This window comes from Mirounga leonina, unplaced genomic scaffold, assembly GCF_011800145.1.
Source record: "Mirounga leonina isolate KUSES-001 unplaced genomic scaffold, KU_Mleo_1.0 Mir_101283, whole genome shotgun sequence".
In the NCBI taxonomy this organism is placed as follows: Eukaryota; Metazoa; Chordata; class Mammalia; order Carnivora; family Phocidae; genus Mirounga; species Mirounga leonina.
Window position 1 is genome coordinate 1,512,534 of NW_023270096.1, and position 25,494 is coordinate 1,538,027.

The 25,494-nt window shown below is 38.2% G+C and overlaps 1 protein-coding gene across 5 annotated transcripts in view; it reads left to right on the forward strand.

The window, feature by feature from the left end:
- The window catches only part of HEPH (hephaestin), a 79,656-nt gene extending 59,184 nt beyond the window's left edge, over nt 1–20,472 (forward strand). For 3 of the 5 annotated variants that reach the window (XM_035008952.1, XM_035009126.1, XM_035008877.1), the window contains 6 exons: nt 9,775–9,881; nt 10,851–11,076; nt 13,672–13,811; nt 14,684–14,846; nt 17,803–17,847; nt 20,240–20,472. In XM_035008952.1, the coding sequence (XP_034864843.1) occupies nt 9,775–9,881; nt 10,851–11,076; nt 13,672–13,811; nt 14,684–14,846; nt 17,803–17,847; nt 20,240–20,472 (914 nt within the window). The remainder of the gene's footprint in view (nt 1–9,774; nt 9,882–10,850; nt 11,077–13,671; nt 13,812–14,683; nt 14,847–17,802; nt 17,848–20,239) is intronic. The other 2 variants (XM_035009039.1, XM_035009207.1) reach the window with 1 other exon arrangement.
- Nucleotides 20,473–25,494: the final 5,022 nt, after the last annotated feature.

Genomic DNA, 25,494 nt, shown 5'->3' on the forward strand with positions numbered 1-25,494 from the left:
TCTCATCAGTGTTCTATAGTTTTCAGAGTAATGGACTTTCACCTCTTTGGTTAGATTTATTCCTAGGTATCTTAAGGGGTTTGGTGCAGTTGGAAATGGAATTAATTCCTTAATTTCTCTTTCTGCTGTTTCATTGTGCAACAGATTTCTGTACCTTGATTTTGAATCCTGTGAGTTTACCAAATTTATCAGTTCTAGATATTTTTTCGTGGAGTCTCGGGTTTTCTATATATAGTTATCATGCAATCTGCAACTAGTGGAAGTTTTATTTCTTCATTACTGATTTGGGTGTCTTTTATTACTCTTTGTTGTCTGATTGCTGAGGCTATGATTTCTAGTACTATGTTAAATAACTGTGGTGAGAGTGGACATCTCTGTCTTGTTCCTAACAGTAGAGGAAAAATTCTGTTTTTCCACAATGAGGATGATATTAGCTGTGGGTTTTTCATATATGACCTTTATTATGTTGAGGTATGTTCCCTCTAACCCTACTTTGCTGAAGGTTTTTTATCATGAATGGATACTGTACTTTGTCAAATGCCTTTTCTTCATTTAGTGAAATGATCATATGGCTCTTATCATTTCTTTTATTAATGTGATGAATCACATTGATTGATTTGTAAATACTGAACCACCCTTGTAACCCAGAAGTAAATTTCAGTTGATTGTGTTGAATGATTTTTTTAATGTATTATTGGATTTGGTTTGCTAGTATTTTATCGAGGATTTTTGCATCTGTGGTCATCAGGGATATTGGCCTGTAGTTCTCTTTTTTAGTAGTGTCTTTATCTGGTTTGGTATCAGGGTAATGCTGGCATCTTAGAATGAATTTGGAAGTTTTCCTTCCATTCCTAGTTTTTGGAATAGTTTCAGAAGAGTATATATTAACTCTTCTTTACATGTTCAGTAGAATTCGCCTTTGAAGCCATCTGGTCCTTGACTTTTGTTTGTTGGGAGTTGTTTTCTTTTTAAGATTTTATTTTTAAGTAATCTGTACACTCAATGTGGTGCTCTAATGTACAACCTGAGATCGACAGTTGCATGCTCTACCAACTGAGCCAGCCAGGAGCCCCCTGTTAGGTGTTTTTTGATTACGGATTCAATTTATTTGTTGGTTATCAGTCTGTTCAAGTTTTCTATTTCTTCCTGTTTCAGTATTTGTAATTTATATGTTTCTAGGAATTTATCTAATTCTTCCAGGTTGTCCAATTTGTTGGTGTATAATTTTTCATAATATTTTCCTATACTTATTTGTATTTCTGTGGTGTTGGTTTTTATTTTTTCTCTACTTTGTGATTTTAAATATTTGGTTCTTTTGTCTTTTATTTTTGATAAGTCTGGATAGAGGTTTATAATTTTTTTTTTAATTTTTTCAAAGAACCACCTCCTGGTTTCATTCATCTGTTTTATTGTTTGTTTTTTTTTAGCTTCTATATCATTTATTTCTGCTCTAATCTTTATTATATCCTCCCTTCTACTGGCTTTAGGCTTTGTTTGTTATTCTTTTTCTAGTTCTTTTAGGTGCAAAGTTAGGTTGTTTATTTGAGATTTTTCTTGCTTTTTGAGGTAGGCTTGTATTGTTACAGGCCCTCTTAGGACCTCTTAGGTCCCTCTTAAGACCACTTCTGCTGCATCCCAAAGTTTTTAGACTGTCATGTTTTCATTTTCATTTGTGACCATGTATCTCTTTTTAATTTATTCTTTGATTTCCTGGTTTACCCATTCATTGTTTAGTAACATGTTGTTTAGCCTCCATGTAGTTCTGGTCTTTCCAGATTTTTTCTTGTGGTTGACCTCTAGTTTCATAGCATTATGGTCAGAAAAGTTGCATTGTATGACTTCAATCTTTTTGTATTTGTTGGGGCCTTATTTGTGATCTAATATGTGATCTTTCCTGGAGAATGTTCCATGTGTACTTGAAAATAATGTGTATTTTGCTGTTTTAGGATGGAATGTTTCGAGTATATCTATTACGTCCATCTGATCCAGAGTGTCCTTCAGATCCATTGTTTCCTTGTTCATTTTCTGTTTAGATGATCTCTCCACTGGTGTAAGTGAGGTGTTAAAATCCCCTACTATTACTGTATTATTATCAATTAGTTCCTTTATTTTTGTTATTGTTTTATACATTTGGATGCTCCCATGTTTGGTGCCAAAATATTTACAGTTGTTATATATTCTTGTTGGATTATCCCCTTTTTTATGATATACTGCCCTTCTTCATCTCTTGTTACAATCTTTGCTTTCAAGTTTAGTTTGTCCAATAGAAGTATTGATACCCCTGATTTCTTTTACTATTCATTTGTATGATAAGTGTTTCTCCACCCCCTCCCTTTCAATCTCTAGGTGTCTTTATAACTAAAATGAATTTCTTGTAGACAGCATATAGATGGGTGGTTTGTTTGTTTTTTTTTTTTTTTTTATCCATTCTGACACCCAATATGCTTAGATTGGCATCTTTAGGGCATTTACATTCAAAGTAATTATTGATAGATATATATTTATTGTCATTTTATTACTTCTTTTGTTGTTTCTGGGATGTTCTCTGACCCTTTTTTGTCTTTATCTTTTTTGTGTTTTGCTGTTTTTATTTAGTGATATTTTTGGATTTTTTTCTCTTTATTTTTGGCATGTTTATTAGTCATTTTTGATATATGGTTACCATTATGTTGTATATAACCTCTTCTGGAAATAGCAGTCTATATTAAGTTGATGGTCATTCAAGTTTGAACCCATTCTTTACTCCTCTCCTCCATACATTTCAGGTGTATGCTATCATATTTTATATCCTTTTTGCATGTGTCAGTTCCTTCACTGATTTTTTTACAGAAATATTCATTTTTACTGCTTTTGTGTTTCCTGCCTTTATGCTGTCACTTTTGGTTTCTCCTTTGCATTCAAGGTGTCCCCTTTAATATTTCTTGCAGGGGTGATTTAGTGATCATAAACTTCTTTAGTTTTTGTTTGTCTGTGAAACTCTTTATCTCTCCTTCATTTTTTTTTTTGCATTTAAATTAATTTTATTTTTCAAATTTTTTAATTTAAGTCTAATTTAATTAACATATACTGTATTATTAGTTTCAGGGGTAGAGTTTAGTGATTTATCAGTTGCATATAACACCCAGTGCTCATTACTTCAAGTACCCTCCTTAATGTCCATCACCCAATTACCCCATCCCCCAGCCACCTCCCCTCCAGCAACCCTCAGTTTGTTTCCTATAGTTGAGTTTCTCATGGTTTGCCTCCCTCTCTGCTTTCATCTATTTTATTTTCCTTCCTTTCCCCTATGTTCATCTGTTTTGTTTCTTAAATTCCACATATGAGTGAAATCATATGGTATTTTTCTTTCACTGACTGACTTATTTCACTTAGCATAATACACTCTAGTTCCATCCACATCATTGCAAATGGCAAGATTTCATTCTTTTTGATGGCTGAGTAATATTCCATTGTATATATATATCACATCTTCTTTATCCATTCATCTGTCAATATACATCTGGGCTCTTTCCATAATTTGGCTGTTACAGATAATTCTGCTACAAACATCAGGGTGCATGTTTCCCTTAGAATTAGTATTTTTGCATCCTTTGGGTAAATACCTAGTGTGATTGCTGGATCATAGGGCATTTCTACTTTTAACTTTTTGAGGAACTCCCATACTGTTTTCCAGAGTGGCTGCACCAGTTTGCATTCCCACCAACAGCGTAAGAGGGTTCCCCTTTCTCTGCATCCTTGCCAACATCTGTTGTTTCCTGAGTTGTTCATTTTAGACATTTTGACTGGTGTGAGGTGGTATCTCATTGTGGTTTTGCTTTGTATTTCCCTGGTGCTGAGTGATGTTGAGCATTTCATGAACAGACATTTCTCCAAGGAAGACATACAAATCTCCTTCTCTTCTGAATGATAGCCTTGCTGGATAAAATATTCCTGGCTGCAGATTTTCCCCATTCATCACTTGGAATATATCATGCCACTTCTTCTGGCTTGCCAGGATTCTTTTGAAAAATCTCTGGCTTTCCTTATGAGTTTTCCCTTGTAAGTTAGGGACTTCTTTTGTCTTGCTGCTTTTAAAATTTTTATTTATCACTGTATTTTACCAAGTTAATTACAGTATGTCTTGGTGTTGTCCTGCTTTAGTTGATTTTGATGGGCGTTCTCTGTGCCTCTTGGATTTAGATGTCATTTCTTTCCCCCAGATAAGCGAAGTTTTCAGCTATTATTTCTTCAAATAATTTTTTTGCCCCCTTTTCTCTCTTCTCCTTGTGGGACTTCTGTAATATGAATATTATCACATTAGATGGAGTCATTGAGTTCCCTAAGTTTATTCTCCTGTTGCATAATCCTTTCTCTCTTTTGTTCAGCTTCATTACTTTCCATTATTTTCTCTCCTAGGTCACAAATTCATTCCTCTGCTTCTACCCTGCTGTTTATTGCATCAAACGTGTTTCTGATCTTGTTTATTGCACTCTTCATCTCTGATTGATTTTTTTAACTCTTATCTCTGTGGTAAGGGTCTCACTGATGTCTTCTATTCTTTTCTCTCAAGTCCAGTGAGTACCCTTATAAACATTGCTTTAAATTCTCATCAGGTATGTTACTTATATCTGTTTTGCTTAGATCTCTGGCTGTGGCCTATCTTTCTCTTTCATATGGGATAAATTCCTCTTTCTTCATGTTTTGTCTGTCTGCCTTCTTCTATGTTTTCGAAAAGCTTGTTATGTCTCCTGCCTCTGAAAGTAATGTTCCTGTGAAGAAGATGGTATGTACTGTCTGGTGCTACAGGGAGTGTCTCTGGTGTGTGCTGCATGCACTCTGCTGTTGTGCTTTTGCTGTTCTTTCCTTCAGGCCAGTCTGTAGAGGTTTTCCTTGCCTGCCATGAGTAGTGTTTGGTTCTGGCCTGAATGTGGTGAGTTTTAATTAGGTGTTCTCTGATCTGCTTGTGAAATGAGTCCTGTCACCACCTTGGCAGGAAGTGAGGCCCTGCAAACTCTCTGGTCAGGAGACATGGTGTGGGCTGGTGTTTGTGCTGGTCTTCTTGGGAAGAATACAGGTGGTGGGCCTTGGTGTAAGCAAGTTAGACAGCTAGTATTGATGCTATGTTGCTTCCCACAGGTGGCTCTGTGTTTATACTGAGGGGTAGGGGAAGAAGATGGTGCTGGCCAGCTCCTTTGTTCCTGGAGAGGTGTCTCCCTGAACATTGACTCTCAGGGACACACTCTGAGAAGACCAAATTATCTCCCCACTCGGTGCCCCAGGCTTTTTTCAGATAGCTGTTTCCATGCTGTCTGCCCCAGAATTGTTTGCCTGTTTTCTCTCCAGGAACAATGGAGTACCCTCCAGACTCTATCCCAGCCAAACCCACTGACCTTTAAAGCTCCAAGCTTTAAGCTCCGGTGAGTGTTAGAACTCACAAAATTCAGCCCCTCTCATTTTCCAAGTCAATGGTTTTAGGGAAATATTCTTGTGAATTCTCTACATGCTCCTCTCTCTCTCACTCTTCTTCCTCCCTTCCGCAGCAGCTGTGGTCCAATTTCCCCTTAACCATGTTTCCACACTTCCCACCTTCTTTGATGTGGCCTCTTCTCTCCCTTTAGTTGTGAATTCTGTTCTGTCAGACTTTAGGTCAATGTCTGGGGTATTTAGGTTGATTTGATAGTTACTGTATTCATAGGACAAAGCGAGCCTAAGATTCTCCTACTCTGCCACCATCTTCCTGCTCCTTAGGGTTCAAAATAGTGAAATATCTTTTCAAAAATGTTCCCATTTTGAATGGAGTTTTTGTTTTCATATTATTGAATCGAGAATTCTTTGTGTATTCTGGATACAGAGGTGAAAGCTTGGCTACTATGGTCAGAACAGGCCCCTCTGAGGAAGTGATGTTTGGACTGATACTTGAATGATAAATAGGAATGAGCCATATTAAGGAAATTTCAGAACAGATTGAACCACAAATGTAAATAGCTTGAAACAGGAATAATCTCAGTGTGTTTGAGAAGTAAGAAGGAGGCTGCATAGGTATAGCATACTGAACATTATGGATAAGAGTAGGAAATGAATTTGGAGAGATGAACAAAAATCAGAGATATTATGTCATGTCTTGCAATTCATAGTAAGGAGTTTTTATTTCATTGTAATTGTAATGGAAAGCTGTTCCAGGGGTGTAGCATTGTCTACTTTATGTTTTAAAAGATTTCATTTGTGTTTATGTGGGACATGTGTTACAGGAGGGACCATTTAGGTATCTATTATGGTTGTACAGGTGACAGAAGATGATGGTATAGACTAGAGTAGTAGCTGTGGAGACAAATAGAAGTGGATGGATGGGGATATATTTCTTAGGTAGATCCCTCAGAACATGCTGATGGATATGAGATATGGGGGAAAGAATAAAAAATAACTCCTGATTTTTTTTCCTGAACAATTGGTTTCACTACTGAGATAGGAGGAGTAGATTTGAGAGAGAAGTCAAAGATGTATTTTTAATATGTTGAGTTTGAGATAAAAATTAAACAACTTTAAGTGTCAAGTAGACAGTTGAATAAAGGAGTTTAAAACTCAGTGGAGAGGTTGGAGGATGGTTTAGGTAAAGAGAATAACATCATCAAAGCACAAAGCTGTGAAAGTATGGGATATGCTCAGAGGTGAATAATAAGTTTGGCCAGTGTCCTTTTTACAGAAGTAGGAAGAGTAAAAAATAGACTAAAAGATAAGCCAGGGCTGAGTTAGAAAGGGCTTAGATGTTTGGATGAAGTGTTTGGACTTCATTCTTTGGGTATAAGGGAGCCATTAAAATTTTGAAGAGAAGAGTGATTTGAAAAAGAGAGGTTTGGAAAAAATTGATATCACATAGCAAAAACAATCTTCAAAAAGAGTAACAAAGTTGGAGAAGTTACACTTACCAATTTCAAAATTTACTATAAAGCACAATAATCAAGACTTTTGGTAATGGCATAAAGATATATAGATTAATGGAATAGGACTGAGAGTACAGAAATAATCCCTTATATTTATGGTCAATTAATTTTTAACAAGGGTTCCAAGACTATTTAATGGAGAAATAATAGTTTTTTCAACAAATGGTGCTGAGACATAGTAGATATCAACATGCAAAACAATGGAATTGGACTCCCTACCTCTCACCATATAGAAAAACTAACTCAAAATGGATCAAACACCTAAATGTAAGAGCTAAAGCTACAAAACTTTTAAAAGAAAACATAAAAATTTGTGACCTTGAGCTAGAAAATGATTCTTAGATACAACACTAAAAGCACACGTGACTAAACAATAAATAAATAAACTGGACTTCCTCAAAAGTTTTTGTGCTTCACAGTATACCATCAAGAAAGTGAAAAGTGGTAGCTACTTCTGGGTGGAGTGGAGCAGCAATGGTTCCTTCTGAGTAAGGGAGCTATAGAAGAGCTGGCTACTTTTGAGGGCTCAGCAACAGCAGTTCCTTGTGTTGAGGATAAGTGCAGTAGTGGCTTCTACTTTGGGAGAACAGTGAAGTGGTGGCTCCTTGTGGGGGGATGGAACATAAGTGGCTCCTTCTTGGGGGGTTTGAGGTTGTTGGTGTCTCCTTATGGGGGGACAGAATGTCTGTGGCTCTTTGGGTGGGGAGTTAAAGCAGCTTCTTCTTGGTGGGTATGTGGAGCACTAACAGGTCCTCCTGGGGTAGCGCGGAGAAACAATGGCTCCTTCTGGAAAATGCAACATTGAAGGTTCTTTCCTCAGAGGGAATAAGCAGAAGGGCAGCAGTTTTTTCTGGGTGTGGAGCATGGAGTGGTAGCAGCGTCTTCTTGGGAAGATGCCATGGTGGTATCTCTTTCTAAGGGAGTATAGCAGTAGCAACTTCTTCTCTGAGGAAATACAGCAGCAATGACTCCTTGTGGAGCTGGAAGCAAATAACCTGTGACTCACTGGGGGAGGGAAGATGGGCAGTGGCTCCTTAGGGGCTCCCCCTTGGGGCACAAGATAGGCTTTGAGGAGACATATAAGCTATAACTTCTTGGGTTGGGGCAGAGTGGTCACGATTCTTGCTTGAAAAAGTGGCAGTGGGTCATGGACTCCAGGCAGCTCAGTCAGCTGGGGCCAGTGCCAAGAAATACTCCCTGGCTGTGGTGGTGAGGGCTGCTGGGGTCCACCTTCTTTTCATTTCTCCCATGAGTGCTCTCCCTTGGTACCAGCTACACCAGACAGGGATGATGTAGGTAAGATACTTCCTACACTTTTTTAAAATGGCCATGTTCAGGTTTTTGCCCTGCTGGGTTGTTACAATTTCTTCATTATATTCTGAAGCTTTCTTAGAGCTATTTTTGTGGGTATATAGTTGTTTATTCTTTATTTTCCTTATTTTTGTTGTTATTGTGGGAAGAAATTAGCATTAAGACCTCCTTAGTCTATCAATTTGCTGACATCCATCCTGTATAATTGAATTTGTATAAAATACTCAAAATGGGCAAATCTATAGAGACATAAAGTGGGTTAGTAGTTGTCCAGGGCTTGGGTGAGTGGGTGATTAGAGAATGATGGCTAAAGAGTGAAGATTTTTTTTTTTTTTTAGTGGTAATGATCTTTTAAAAATTGATTGTGGTGATGTTACAAAATCCTGTGAATATACTAAAAACCTTTAAATGGGTGAGTTGTATGATATGCAAATTATATCTCAATAAAAATGTTATAAAAAAGGCGCCTGGGTGGCTCAGTCGTTAAGCGTCTGCCTTCGGCTCAGGTCATGATCCCAGGGTCCTGGGATCGAGTCCCACATCGGGTTCCCTCCTCGGCGGGAAGCCTGCTCTCCCTCTCCCACTCCCGCTGCTTGTGTTCCTGCTCTCGCTGTCTCTGTCTCTGTCAAATAAATAAGTAAAATCTTTAAAAAAAACTGTTATAAAAATTAATATGGCATCAGTTAGAAGACGGATTGGAGAGGACAAAACTTGGAGGCAGAGAAACATGTTAGGGGGGTTTGTAATAGTCCATTTGAGAAAATAAGGGTCTATACTATGGCAGTAGTATTGGGAATTGGAAGGAGGATAGCATAGCAATACAATGTATTGTAGAGATATTATCAATAGAACTTACTATTTGGTTGCATATGGAGTGTGTAAAGGTGGGAAGACGAAGAAAACTAAGGTTTTGAGTCTGGGTAAGGAAAAGGGTTTTGATGTCATTACTAGATACTGGGAACACAGATTAAATTAACAGGTTATGTTTTCAAAGGAGGGAGGTGAATTCAGAACAATTTTAGTTTTTGATGTGTTGTCAGGACAATCTTCAAAAGATGCCCAGTATCTAATTAAAAAAAATCAGATTGGAGCTTAATGGCAAGGGAGGTCTGGTTAGTATTTATGAGTCACCAATACATAGATCATAATTGATCTTCCATAGAGAGAGTATGGAGAGAGGAAGAAGGGGACTAGAGACAGAGCCTTGGGGAAACAGCTGAATATAGGAAGCAGCAGCAAGAAAAGGAGAACAAAGCAGAGCCAAACAGGAAGGAGGGAGGACATTATAAGCAGAGAGAACAGTATCAGAACTGCTTTACCAGAGGATTGGACCTGGGCTTTTAAAGATAGGGATAGTAGAAGAGAGGCTGGAGGTGTCTCAGGAGGGAGAAAAGCAAAGTCACAAAAATAAAATGGAGACTGGTATGGAAATAATGGAAAAAGATCTTAAAGGTCTTGAGACTCACCCGTCACAGCATTTTGGGGCACCTGAGAGTTGGGAAAAAATTGACATGGCCCAACTGGTAATCCCTATTATCCTTCCTAGGTGAGGTTCTCACTTACCAATGGAACATCCCAGAAAGATCTGGCCCAGGGCCCAATGATTCTGCTTGTGTTTCCTGGATCTATTATTCTGCAGTGGATCCCATCAAGGTAAAGACAATATTGGTTTCCTGGAGGTGAGTCCCATAAATGGACAGAGCCCAGCCCTGAAATACTGGAGCCCAGAGTTTGGGGGAAATTCCTCAAATATGGGGTTTATTTTAATAGACAGAAGGAGGAATGAAGGGAATAGGTAGCACCACATATTTATCCCTAAGGGTTTTCTTCTTTGTTTCTTTGTCTTGGATCCTATAAGTCAATATGCTCTCATTTAAAAAGCCCAGGATTGGTTGTCAAGAAATTCGAGTTTTAGACCCAAATTTGGTTCACTCTTGTCTTTGGAGTGACTTTAGATGAGTCATTATCTTCCTGTTTCCTCATCTGGAAAATGAGTTTATCTATCTAGGCAACCATTCAGTCAGCTGTCAGCAATCATTTATTGAAAGACTACTACATTTTAGGCATTTTACTTGGTGCTTTGGATGATAAAAATGTAAAGATATATATATATATAAAGCTCCTTGAAAACCATATGATAGAAAGTGCTATGGGGGGGTGGGGTCCATGAGAGAGTGATTACTTCTGCTTGGAGGAGATGATTAAAGGGAACCTGGAGAAGGCACCACAATGGAAGGTGCATGTACTTTAAACCCTGAAATCTAAATAGCACTATGCCATAAGATAAGGTATATGGCAGAGGAGAAGGCATTACAGGAAGAAAAAAAAAGCATAAGGAAAAGTACTGGGTAGTGAAAGTGCCTTTGGGTTTGGTGATCAATGGATAGGCCAGCCTAGCTAAAGTAATAGATTGGATAGTACATCTAACCTGTGTCCCAAGATGGTTATGAGAATGAATTCAGATAACATAGTGGAGGTAAATATGTACCTTATAAATGTAAGACATTATGATAAAGTGCTGAACACAGTAGACTTGGATGTCAGCCTTTCACCCTGTAGAACACTGCTACCCAGGAACGACTCCATTTTTTTTTATTGTATTCTCCTTTTTCCCATTCTCAGGACATGTATAGTGGCCTGATTGGACCCTTGACCATCTGCCGAAAGGGCACCCTGGAGCCCTATGGAGGACGTAATGACATGGACAGAGAATTTGCCTTGTTATTCTTGATCTTTGATGAGAACCAGTCTTGGTATCTGGAGGAGAATGTAGCAGCCCATGGGCCCCAGGAGCCAGGCCATGTTAACCTACAGGATGAGACTTTTCTGGAGAGCAATAAAATGCATGGTCTGTAGAAAAGAACCTATCCCTCTTCCAAAGAACTCCCCACTAGTTGCATGGGGGTATATGATAGGCCCATCACTACCTAAGGGAGCATAATTCTTGAAAGAATGGGAAGGAAGGTAGGAAGGTGGTAAGTGAATAAATTAGAAGAATTGTCTCTTACTATTGTGCATTTATATACACAAAGCAGATAAGTAGTCCACATTAGATCAGGTGCCCATAAAGCAAGAGGCTGACTCTGTAAAGTTGTAGTGACACCAACATATTTTAACACACTAGAAAAGGAAGATGGAGATTTATGACCCTCAATGTACCTGGTGGGTTGGCTGCTTATGGCCCTTCTGCGTTAAAATCCTAAGTTTAGTCTCTCAATGTCATCTTATTTCTTTACCACTATGGATCTGGGATCTACTTTCTCAATAGATTCCAGTATAGATGGATGAAAGACAGCTGTCTTTTAGTGTATTTTCAAAACAAAGTTTCAATTTACAGATAGAAGCATTGGAGGAGAGAGCCTCAGAATATAGAATGCTGGATTTATATTACATACAATGAAGAGCTTTTTGATGCTTGGATGAATTTTGGAAGGAAATTGTACATCCAAGCTGTCCTTTGTTTCAGAGATCTGTGTATCATTTCACAAATGAGAAAATCTGAATGAGAACTTAAATATACTGAAATGTATGAAGTGATTTCTCACCATCCTTTCTAGTGCAATATTTCTTTGACCTGACCTGAGGATAAGGTGTAGCTTTGATAATGACTCCAATGGAACTCAAAATTAGTATCTCATTGTCACATAGATTTTAGCTATTTCCCCTTGATGGAGATATAAGTGATTCACATTGGAATAGAAGATTCACAAAATGAACAATGTGAACATTTTAGTTCCCGTCAAATCAGAGAAATAATTTGCCCAGGAGAAAAGGGGAATTGGGGCACAGTTAGACCTTGTTAGTGCTCAGTTGTTTGGTTAATGCCCATTTCTCTCTGTTTATGTGTTCATTCATCTAAACTCTTCAGGTATCAGTCCATCTACTTATTTATCAGGTATTTGTTGAGTTCTTTCTGAATGATGTTACTGTAGATAGGTAATGTTGGGGTCTGAGGGAAAATAAATATTTTTCCCTTCTCTTCCAGATTCCCGAACCAATTAAAATTTTAAAAAAGATAGAGATTCTTAAGATCAAGTGTGAGCTTATTAAGAAAGCTAATTGGAAAACTGAATTTATTTCTGAAACTAAATGGACTCGCTAATATTACCCCTGCAGTGGATATTTTCTACCCTGACATTGACATAAATAAACAACAATAACCCTCTCTTTTGCAGGGGTAGAATCTTCTCTATAAAGGCATAGTAAATCCATTTGCATTCTTTTCTGTGGTCAGACTGATTCAAGAGACAGAAGATTCAGAGGGGGTGGAGTTGAGCATTTTTAGTTCTATTTTTGTTTTTTCAAATTCACAATTAGATGGGGTAAATACAGAGAGAGGCTATAAATTTTCCTTCCATTATTTCCCCTCTTGGAGTGTAGAGTAAAAATTACTTCCCCTCCATGAGAACATGTGGGGTACAGGAATGAATCCTGGACATAATCCTGATGATGTGAATTAACATGGCTATGGGTAATTTGTTGTCTTTAGAGCATAGGATGTGGCCTGGGAAGAAACAGATAATGAAGCCCATGCATTAATATCATTATTAAGCCCAAGAACATGACAAATACTTTTTATTTAGCATATATTGTAAGCTCAGGTGTCTGCTGGGTGCTCTGAAGAATACAAGGAAACTATGTTAGTATAGTACATACATTCATTTCCTGCTTACTAGGAACCTATAGTCTAGTTGGGGATATAAGCTTCCACAAATTAAAAGATAAGTAAGTGTAGAAGGGAGTTTCTAGTGAGTTCCAAATAGTGGTACAAACAATATTGGAGGGGTTCAGAGGTAGAAGGAGGTGAAGGGAATGAGAGGTACTAAGAGGAGCTAGATCAAGGAAGTGTTCTTGGATAAGGTGAAGTTCTGACTGGGCTTTGAAAAGATGGATAAAAGAAGGCAGGATTTATAGGGGTAAAGATCAGAAGCATAAGCAAGGACACAAAGAATATGCATATGGGGACATATGGGGGATGGTGAATAAAACACCCTAATTGGAATAAATATTTTAGATAATGAGAGATGAGCATGGGAAGATGGTTTGGGTGGTTTTATTTTGAAGGACCTTGTTGGCTGAACTAAGGAGCCATGGTCTTGATTTTTTAGGCAGGAGAGAGCTATTACAGTATTTTTAACAGTAGAATGACATGGTCAGATTAGTTATTTAGAAAGACCACTCTGATAACACCAATGTGTAAGATAGACTGAAGGGAGGCAAATGGAATAGAGATTAAAGAAGTTAAGAAGCTATTGCACTGGGTGTTATATGAAAATAATGAATCATGAAACACTACAAAAAAAAACTAATGATGTACTGTATGGTGACTAACATAACATAAAAAAAAGAAGCTATTGCTATCATCAGACATGATAGGAATTATCTTTAAGGCAGTGCAATGGTAAGTCAAAATGAGAAAAATGAGACTTTTTCTTTTTTACAGCCATTAATGGAAAGCTCTACAGCAACCTCGGGGGTCTTACCATGTACCAAGGAGAACGAGTGGCCTGGTACATGCTGGGCATGGGTCAAGATATTGACCTCCACACCGTCCACTTCCATGCAGAGAGCTTCCTATATCGGGTGAGTAAGAAAAGGGCTGAGTACCTCAAGAATGATTAGAGGAATGCTTTGACAGTTATTAAGGAAGAAGAGAACAACTTCTTAAGGAAGAAGATGTTAGTTAAAAGGGGAGAGGTCTTGTACATGGAGAATTGAGCTGGGAATTCTAGTTTGGCTGTGTATTCCAGGGTCAGTCACTTCCCTCTAGTCCTTAGCTTTTCCTTCTAGTATAGAAGAAATGAGTAGCTCATTTATGGTGTAAGTAGGTTGAAGAAATCAATGTAATTGGATACCAGACAAGGACTGGAGAGATAGTGAACAGTGATCCTAAGAGCAAGAAATTTCAGAGTGATATCTCAGAATCTATGAAAGTTCTTAATCAGTTATAAAAAGAACTTCAATTCAGGAGCTACATGGAACAACATGCAGATTTTGAAAAAGAAGATTTAGTCTTAGGGAAAGGGAGCAGGGTTGAAGGCATTAATATAGAATTAAAGTTATAGAAATGTGGTAAAAGTGATAGCATGGAGAGGAAACTAAATTGAGTTCAATTTCTAAAGGAAATATGTGGTTCCTTCCTAGGAGTCAAGGCTTAAGCCAAAATCCCCAGATGTCAGCCTGCTGAAAAGTATGGTGATATTAGTTTTATCCCCCAGAGGAAGATGGAATGTCTTTTACTTTGGGACACTTTAAGAAAAAGTAGGAAGAAATGGTCTCCTCTGTTGATTCAGTTTGTGTGGGTGGGTTTATAAGGAAGATGGATAAGGCAGGATCTATGAATCTTGGAGTCCCATGTCCCTGATTGGGACATCCAAGCTTTTTAGCTCCTATAAGCTCTGAGATTATCTCTTTACCCTTTATTTCCTATCCCCTACTCCCAATATTTATTACAGAATGGAGAGAGCTACCGGGCAGATGTGGTGGATCTGTTCCCAGGAACCTTTGAGGTTGTGGAGATGGTAGCCAGCAACCCTGGGACATGGTTGATGCACTGCCATGTTTCTGATCATGTCCATGCTGGTATGGAGACCCTCTTTACTGTTTTATCCCAAAGAGGTAAGGTCTAACTTCTCAAGACTGGAAATCTTTAAACACTTTATGTAGCCTACAGGAACCAGTTAATCCCTAGAAATCCCTTGTATCTGTCTTTCTGATCCCAGAAGAACCAGGATTTAAGGCAGAACAGGACCCACCCAGGTGTTCTCCCAACCAATATTTCTCATTCTCCATTGCCCCCTTGTTCCTGCCCCCTCCTAATTACTTTGACATCTATTGATTTCACATTAGTTGACCCAGCCTGAAACTCGTTAAGCTCTATGCATTGATGCTTACCATAGATATGCTTCCTTTGAAATATATTTCATTTGAATATAAATTTTTTATTTTATGATTCATTAGAGGTGTTATTTCAAGAAATTTTGCAAATAAGTCCTTTCTTTTAAAAAAAGAAGAAATATAATTCTAATAGTCACCTCTTAATTGATTTGTGAATAAGTTCTTTCTGTCTTGGAACAAGTTGGTCTAAAGCTAGATGGAGATATTGGCCTTCAATTATAGCTTATCCCAGAAATATGTGAAGGGTGAAAAAAAAGGGTTTGTCTTATATTTTTATATGGAGAGTGAATTGCTGGGGTAATTTCTTTACCACTCAGTTGTTGTTCATGACCAAGAACATAGAAGTTTAGGCTGCCATGAACTTTGTGTCTTTGGGTCATTAATTGTTTAAGAGCCTCTTGACCTGAGTCTAGAATTTCCAGTCATTGACACTCTATCAGCAGAAATAGAAAGTTTGAAAATGTCTTTGGGTATTCAAAAAGCTTAGTAAACCAGGGTAGAGAACACAACTCTGCTATTTACCCCCAGGGAAAGAGAAATTGTCCATTATGATATCCTGTATCTTTGAAAAGCTTTGTTCTCTAGTAACCCATAGTGCTAAAATGTGGCTTCAACTCTAGTACTACTACTTCTACTACTACTCTAGTACTATTCCTTACTACCCAGATAGGTCCGCAGAATTCTTTGTTGTATTTTCTCAGTCTTTAGAACCAAAGTCAAGTGATGAATTGATGTGCCATCAAGATGCTATAGATTCAGGTACCTGGGTGGCTCAGTTGGTTAAGCGTCTCCTTCGGCTCAGGTCATGATCTCAAGAACCTGGGATCGGGCTCCATGTCGGGCCCCTTGCTCATTGGGGAATCTGCTTCTCCCTCTCCCTCTGCCTGCCCCCCCCACTCATTCTTTCTCTCTCTCAAATGAATAAATAAAAGCTTTAAAAAAAAGGTGCTATAGATGGAAGACAACGGTTTTATCTGTCTATAATGAGTCATCCAAAATCTGGACCATTTAATAAACAACAGATTACCACAATACATATGATCAGAGAACCTCCATGAATAAGGATAGCCTATATCTCTGACAAGGAGCCAGCCCATAAAGCTCACCTATTTGCTTTTTAGTTTGTTTATACCTCATGATACTCTAATTCAATATTGCTCCAACTACATATGTGCTAACTGGCAAACCAGAGGAAATAGTTGAAGACAGATAGGGAAGAAAGGACTAATTGTTGAAACAAGGTTCCTGATGAGGAAACAGGGAATAAAAACTGGAGCTAAAATGAAAAATTAGACTGGAGTAAGTTTTTGTTTGTTTATTTACTAAAAGGGGAGAAAAGACAGAAAAGAAAATGATCAATGTGTAAGTTTGGGTGAGGGGCTTGTCAGAAAGCATATTTCTATTTTATGGTCTCTGCTTCATTTGTGAGAGAGGAGACAGAGTCATCTACTGAGAGTGAAAGATAGTTAGTAGGATAAGGAATTGAAGAGAGTGGGCTAAGGTTTGAAATAACCACTCCAGGAGATGGGAAAACAAAATTTACTCTGAGTGATGGAAAATAAATTAATTATTGGCAGGCAACACTGAGGGCCTAAAGTTGGACACAAAGAATACTGATATTTACAATTACATGATTTTTCTCCACCAATATTCAGCAAATCAGACAAAACACGGGGAAAACATAGTTACTATGGTTTTTGGTGGATGATTATAGCACTTCTGGTAAGTTAGTAGTTGAAGTGATAGACAATAGAGTCTAGCCAGACCAGGAAAGGGGAGGGGGAAGAGAGGATGAAGCTAATAGTTTGGGAAAAATGGAAGGATCCAGAAACTGGAGATCTTTATGAAGTGAGGATAACAGGTTAAATGGAATAAATAGCATTAAAACATTGAAGGAATAGGAGGATGTTGTTAGATTTTATATTTCTGAGATGGAGCAGTTCTGAATAATAAGTCCAATGTGACCATGGGAGGTGTTGATAGAATAAGAGTAGATGTAAAAGTTGTTGGAGTTAAAAGTTCCAGAAACTGTGAAGCTTGAGGGGTGAATGGTGGGAATTGAGGAAGAAGAAGACTGTGCCGGGTACCAAATTCATTCCATGAATGAAAATAACTACCAGGTAACAGTGACAAAAAATGGTTGTGGGTTTTCTAGCCAAATAATACAAGCCTCAAATGAGATAGAGATATGCCACAAAAAAAAAGGGGGGGGAGGAACAATGATCTCAAACCAGTATTGAGAGGATATAAAGGAAACATAGTGCTCAGAGAAGAGCTCAGCCTCATTAAAGCCAGAAGAAGTGTTTGAGGAGAGTTTGAATATGTAGGGATATCATTTTGAAAAGGAACAAAAATTTCCTGAAGGGAAGGTAGGAAAGGGTGACAAAGAAAACAAGAATGTGGATAGGAAGTACCAATAAATATGTACATAATGGCAGAGGGTTGACTTACCTTTTGGACTCCCAAGCCTATGTTTTTGCTTATATTTTTATCAGTACTCAAAATCAAATCCATATACCAATATTGACTTTGACAATAAGGTAGTTGATTCCAGGCACCTTCATTTTACTTAGGATACCACAGAGAAATTCCTCTAACCAATGCCAATACCCACAACAAACCTGTGGATTGGTAGGAATAATAACAAAGCTAACTAACTTCTTTTTTTTTTTTCCAGAACACGTAAGCACTATCACCACCATCACCAAAGAGATTGGAAAGGGTAAGGAGAATAACGCACAAACTGGGTAGTTGTGTGTAGTATGTACTTTGGGGGGGGGAGGTGTAGTGCCTCTAGAAGATGAAATTCACTGACCAAAAGGTGGACTATAATACTAGCAGGAAGCATTCTGAGATTTTTGTAAGACTTCAAAAGCCAGGAACCCAAGGTTCAACTTCTCTAAGCAGGTTTATTCTCTGCCCCCCACTCCCAACCTCCTAAGTTGAGGAAAACAGCTTAATCCCCAGTTGAAGGTTACATTCTTAGCTTCCCACCTAATGTATGAGGGGGAAGAAAATTCAGAGTTTCACTGGGTTGGACATAAAGGAGCTGTAACACAGACATAAACTACTCACAGAGACAGTATGAAACTAGTACAAATACCATACATACAGTCTGCATCAGCTATTTTTATTCTTGTATCTATGGAATACCAAATAATTGACTCTTTGGAACCAGCCATTTCTGCCCTTCAAAAAAGTAGAAATTCTTGTCCTACCTAAACTAGGTCCAAATAGTGCTTTCACTCTCCCCCACACCATTTGTGCCTGGACTGAGAAAGACTCAGAAAGTTATGAGAGCTAGAAGGGATGTTAGAGATCATCAGTTGAGTCTGGTGATTTTTTTCAGTTATGTTTGCAAAAGTCCTAATGATCTCCCTAAGAAACTTATAAACTGTCATTCAGGGGACTAGGGTATGTCCTGGAGGGATCGGGGTAAAGTAAAGTGAGGCTGAGAGAGTGGAATGGCATACATATATATATATGTGTGTGTATTTGTATATATAGAAAGAAGGTCACTTACTCTGGGAAACAAAGAATGAGTTATTGTGACTAAAGAGTAGAAGATAAAACCAAAAAAGGCAGGTTAGAGCCTGATTGTGAGAGTTGGAATTTATATATATCCACATATATATATTGGTGTGTATATACATATTTTGTGTGTGTATTTGGATATACATAATACATATTTCTGTGTACATACATACTCATAAGCTCTTACTTGTAAGAAAGGTTCCACAATGGGGAAAAAACTCAAAAACTGTGGTCTAATAAAACCCAATAGTTTTGTACATGAGAAACAGAGATGGAAGGTAATTTGTCCAAGGTTACAAAAGGAGTTAAGTGGTAGGATGTAAACTCAGAACTAGGATGTTTTCCAGCTTCCATTTGAACTCATTATATTTCATCTTCTCTCTGTTCTTTTAAGAATGTTCATTCATCCATTTATATATTTATCAAACATGTGCTAAGTTCCAGGGACACTAAACAACTAAGAAACATACTACTCTCCAGGAGGTTTGTGTCTAGATATGGAATGAGACACAAAAACAATAATGGCACTGCTGGTATATATTGTAAAAAAGGGGGGGGGAAATAACAGCTATCAGTTATTGTACATTTATTATCTTCCAGGTGCTATGCTAAATATCATAAATATTAACTCACTTAAATCTCACAAGAAACCTCTGAGCTAAGTTTGGTTCTTATCACCATTTTATAAAACAGGAGACTGTAAGGATACTTTGGGAACACAAGAAAGGACCATTAACTGCCCAGCTAAATTGAAGAAGGTTTTGTAACATTTAAGATGGCTATAGAAGAAGGCTTTGTAACATTTAAGATGGGTATAGAACGGTGAAGAGGGAGAAAGGGTGTTCAGAAAGTCTTGGGAGCCTGAAAGGTCACTTACTCTGGGAAACAAAGGATGAGTTATTGTAACTAAAGAGCAGAACATAAAACTAAAAAACGTAGGTTAGAGCCTGATTGTGAGAGTTGGAATGCCTGGCTTGATTCTGAGTTTTACTTTGTGAGTTAATTGGAGATCAGCAAAAGTCTATATGCCAAGAACTAAGACAGATTATTTCACCTGGAAAGATCAATGTGACATCAGTATTATCATGACCCAAAAAGGTGACAGACCACACAGCACAGTGGCAGGCAGTTATCATGGTCCAATAGTCAAATTGAGCATTGATAAGCTAGATGATTTAGTCATACTGCCTCCCTGAAGATTCTACTCATTGCTCCCAATTCTATCATCTGGAAACATGCAAACCAAATCCAATTATTTTTATTATTATTATTTTTACATCACAAGCTTTATATATTTGAAGAAATGTATCAAGGCCCTTTCTACTCTGAGTTTTAGCTCTTTCCATGGGGGAATTGGGCCCTCGGTGATTCCTACGGGCTTTCTCAGCTGTGACATCTTGTTACACAAATTCTTTGTAACCTATAAATCTGTCTTCATCAGCTGGTCTTTTTAGGGATAGCAGTTCCTCTGTCCAGTTTTGATGGGGTTATTTCTTCTTTCCCAGGAGTTGACTGCAAATGGTGCCCCATTAGAGTACTCTCCACCTCAGGGTTCCCATTTTTCTCTTATTCCATTTCAGCAACAATCCTCAGAGACATTGGAGAAGGAAATGTGAGGATGCTGGGCTTACAGATCCCTGTGAAGAATATTGAGATGCTGGCTTCTGTTTTAATTGCTATGAGTATCATTCTCCTGCTCATTGCTCTGGCTCTTAGTGGTATGGTCTGGTACCAGCATCGGCAGAGAAAGCTACGACGCAACAGGAGGTCCATCCTGGATGACAGCTTCAAGCTTCTGTCCCTCAAGCAGTAACAGCTGAATCCTGCAACTGCACGTCTTGAATGCAGTCCCAGAAGGCCATGCTCCAGTAACTGACCCCACTGTCAAAGGCACATGGATGGTAGAGAGGCAGAGGAGGAATCAGACTCATCTGAGCATTTCTTCACTTATTTATTTACATGGAAATTATGTACTTTCTTTCTCTTTATTTTTTTTTTTCTCCACTTGGGCAGCTGGAGCAAGAAAGTCCCCTCATATCCTATATTACAAATTTCAGCAGCTGGATTATATCAACCACTGACACTTGGAAGATCTGGAAATTTCTAATAACTGATTCTTCTTACAAAGTAGATACCAAGGGTAAAACTCATTGATTAGGTTTCTGTTACTTTTCAGGACCTAGGCAAGTTCACTCTGATCCAAGGTTAAGTGAGCTGTGAAAATAATCCACATCTAAACTAAGGACTAAGAAAATGGGCATGATGGAGAATGGGTGGGGTGGGATTTGAAGATCAAAATTCTATTTTGATTCTCCTTAGGAACAAACTATTTTGGAGAAGTGGGTAGATGGAATATTGTTGCTATGAATACCTGCAACCCCTGGAGCCAGAAGCTCCTCAGGAAGTTAATCCTCCATGTTTCTGGCACAGTTTCACTAAAGGGAATGTTGGGTGTCCTTTCCATATTTTAGGCAACAAATCCTATACATTCAAGTACTTGGTAGAAGACTATAAGAGTGAACATGGTGTTTTTAATGATCCCTGTGGCCTCTGGGAGTTTGTGACCATTATTGAAACAAAGAGCACTCACTGGGGGGAGTGTAATATGGGTCTGTTTATCCTATTTGTGGAGCCTGCGTGTTTGTGTTTTAGAAATGGAAAAGGTGTCTTAGAGTGGTGGCTATCATCTTTTAGCCCATAGGTGCCAAAATATTTTGAATTCTGAGAAAATTTTCCAGATGGAAATAGAGGGCTGAGACAAGGCTTAAACCTGTCCACTGGGCAAGGAGAGGTGGGCACAGATCTCATGGAGTCCTTGGCATTTGGGGGTATAAGAGGTATTTTTGCAATTTGGGGAGCTTTTTAATAGGACAGGATCCTTCTCTCGGGTACCCTAAAGCAATATTCCTTGTCACCTGTAAGTTCATACCTCTCAGAAACCTTGGTCAGAGACCACAGGCAAGATAAAAAAGCAGAGATGAAATAAGATGACCCACCCTCACTATAATATCCATAATACTATTTTACATGGCAAGCGGAGAACAGAAGACATAGAGGCAGAATGAAGATAATAACTGAAATATGTAGTGCTTTATACTTTAAAAAGCATCTAATACCTGATTGCATTTGACTTGTTTTAGTTCTATCAGGGTGATACTTTGTTTTATATTTGAATAAACAAAGGATCAGATAGAGTAATTTTACCCAAGGCTGTTCAGCTAGAGGTTGAGCAAGGATTCATGTCTTAATCTGTTTGACTCCAAATACCTGTTTTCATTCTGGTATATCATGGAAACTTCCATTGACTGCAATTTTCCTGTCTTCTTAGACAACCTGTCTGCCTACTTGGGTACCCTGTACAGATCAAATGTAGAAACCCCCCGGGCTGGTATTCAGTTGCCATATAATGTTGAAGGTTGAAGGAGAAAACACAGTCCAGAGCCTATTATTCATCTTGGCTTACAGCGGTCAGTGGATTTCTGGACACCTTTACTGGAAATCACAGACACATAACAGAGGAAGAAAATGTTGGAAAGTTTAAATTGCTAGTTACAAAATCAAATGATAGAGTATTTAAGCCATTGCATAATCAGTACACTTAACAGCAAAACTTTTTGTCCTATTGTTAATGTGCAGGATATTGAAAACCCAGTGCACATTGGAGACTCTATAGTTAATAGCTATGATTTGCATGCATCTGGGACGTTGTTAGCTTGGTTATGGTCATGAATATGAGACAAGGAAGAAGTAGGTGAAATGGGGTTACATTTCTTCTGAGTGTGTAACCCTGCTTCAGATCAGGAAATGTAAACCTAAGCCCATGTATTTCAAAAACGGATGTATTTTTATGGTGGGTTTGCTCCCAGTGGGGATGTAGGAGATGTTTTTGACAATTAAGTGACACTTCCATTCATTCAGTTGATCAAGCCAGAAAACCCCAAAGTCAACATATTGGTGAGTCTTGTCTGTTTTGTCTCCTAAATTGCTATAACTGATTAATTTGTTCTATCTTTACTACTACCACCCAGTATAAAAAAAACAACCATCTTTTACCTGGACTAGAGTGGTAAACTCCTGATCACGCTCCTCGCATCTAATCTAGCCCCTTACATTTTGTTCTTTATGCAGAAAAATGATGTTTAAAAATATAAGTTAGGCTTACAGTTCAGATGAGATGCCACAAACTTATCTCTCTTTAGAGATAAACACTGTAAATAATAAAAGAGACAATAGAAGGAATAAAAAAGATGAAAAGAAGAAGGCAATCTGGAAAAGAACAGAGCAACAAAGCAACTGGGCATCTTCCCAACACCCAGCCTAGCAGAACACAGCCCAAGATCAAAGAGGAATCCTAATGAAAACCCCAGATGGACCTAGAGGCACAAAGAGAGATTGAGGTGGATCCCTGCTGACATTGAGTAGCCAGGAAAGCTCGTCATCATCTCTTTTGGCCAGAGACTCCCCTTTCTTAATTAGACATTGGGAAGGACCTGCAAGGGGAATCTCAACATAACAAGCTGCCCAGCCCAGGAAGCACTCTTTTGCTGCAAGCTGGGGAATCCCTTTCACTACCTAGAGAAAATAAGTGGCTCTGTCAGGGATCAACAGAAGCACCAGAGAAACCATACCAAACAAAATACCACAACAAAGTCTCTGAAAATTACATTGTTATTGGAACACAAAATTATGCCAGGACCCCACATTGGCCTAGAGCCTACTTAAAAAAAAGAATGATAAAAAGAGAGTTTCATTTTGCCCATATCACAACTAGGCCAGTCTGGCACAGTGTCCCATGGAGAGTACCTCTCTGGGCCTATGTTTTTTTCAGTGGAAGAAGAGAGTCCAAAGTGAACATCTAGTTATCCCAGAGTTGTGATGTTTCTTGGGGGACCCACTCAGGTCCCACCTCATGAAGATCACTGGGAGATATTCAGGGCTGAAATACTGGGGATCAGATACAGACATAGAATTGGTGTTGGATTTGTAGTAACCAGTACTTAGGCTTCAGTGGACCATATTCCTACTTGCAGCAGTACTCAAGTAGAGACTCTATCCAATAGCTCTACTCATCTGCAGAGCCAAGGCATGGCCCTGTCTGTCCAATGAGCTTAGTTGGCAGTTCAGCCTGAATTGGGTGTCTAGCATACTGACTATGGAACCTATTCTAATGCCCCACCTGAGCAGGAAAGCAAACTTACAGCCCTACCCAACTGCTGAGCATAGCCCCCAGTTCATGCCAGAGGACCTGGGAAGTTGAGGAGTCAATTCTAACACCCCATTCAGGCAGGGAAACAAGACAGCAGCCCTGCACATTTGGTTTTTATTTTATTTTATTATTTTTATTTTTTTAATTTTAATTTTAATTCAAGTACAGTTAACATAGTGTTATATTAGTTTCAAGTGTACAATAATGATTCAACAATTCAATACATCACCCAGTGCTCATCATGACAAACACACTCCTTAATCCCCATCACTTATTTCACCTATCCCACCCACCTCACCTCTGGTAACCATCAGTTTGTTCTCAGTAGGGAAGAGTCTGTTTCTGCATTTGTCTCCCTTCCCTTTTTTCCCCCTTTGCTCCTTTGTTTTGTTTCTTAAATTCCATAAATGAGTGAAATCATATGATATTTGTCTTTCTCTCACTGACATATTTCAATTAGCATTATACTTTCAAATTCCATCCATGTTGTTGCAAATGACAAGATTTTATTCTTTTTTAGGGCTGAATAATATTCATATATATATACCAAATCTATCCATTCATCTATCCATGGACACATGGCCTGCTTCCATAATTTGGCCATTGTAAATAATGCTGCTATAACCATAGTGGTTCATGTAAATCTTTGAATTAGTGTTTTTGTAATTTTGGGGGTAAATAACCAATACGATTACTGCATCATAGGATAGTTCTATTTTTAGCTTTTTGAGGAACCTCCATACTCTTCTGCACAGTGACTGCACCAGTTTGCATTCCCACCATGAGTGCATGAGGGTCCATTTTTCTCCACATCCTTACCAACACCTGTTTATTGTGTTGTTGATTTTAGTCATTTTTATAGGTGCAAGGTGATATCAAATTGTAGTTTTGATTTGCATTTCCCTAATGATGAGTGATGTTGAGCATTGTTTCATGTGTCTGTTGGCCATCTAGGTGTTTTCCTTGGAGAAATGTCCGATCACGTCTTCTGCCCCTTTTTAAATTGGATTATTTGTATTTGGATGTTGATTTGAATAAGTTCTTTATATATTTTGGATATTAACCTTTTATCAGATAGATCATTTGCGAATGTCTTCTTCCATTCAATAGGTTGCCTTTTGGGTTTTTTTTTTATTGTTTCCTTCATTGTGCAGAAAATTTGTATCTTGAAGTAGGCTCAATAGTTTATTTTTGTTTTTGTTTCCCTTGCCTCAAGAGACATATCTAGAAAGAAGTTGCCACAGCTGGTGTCAGAGACATTCCTGCATATGCTCTCTTCTAAGATTTTTATGATTTCAGTCTCACATTTGGATCTTTAATACATTTTGAATTTATTTTTGTGTATAGTGTAAGAAATTGGTCCAGTTTCTTTCTTTTGCATGTAGCTGGCAAGTTTTCTCAACACCATTTGTTGTAGAGAGTGTGTTATCTCTCATTGGATATTCTTTCCTGCTTTGCCAAAGATTATATGGCCATACAATGGTGGACTTATTTCTGGGTTTTCTGTTCTGTTCCATTGATCTATGTGTCTATTTTTGTGCCAGTACCACACTGTTTTGATTACTACAGCTTTGTAATATAACTTGAAGTCTGGAATTGTGATGCCTCCAGCTTTTTTTCTTTTTCAAC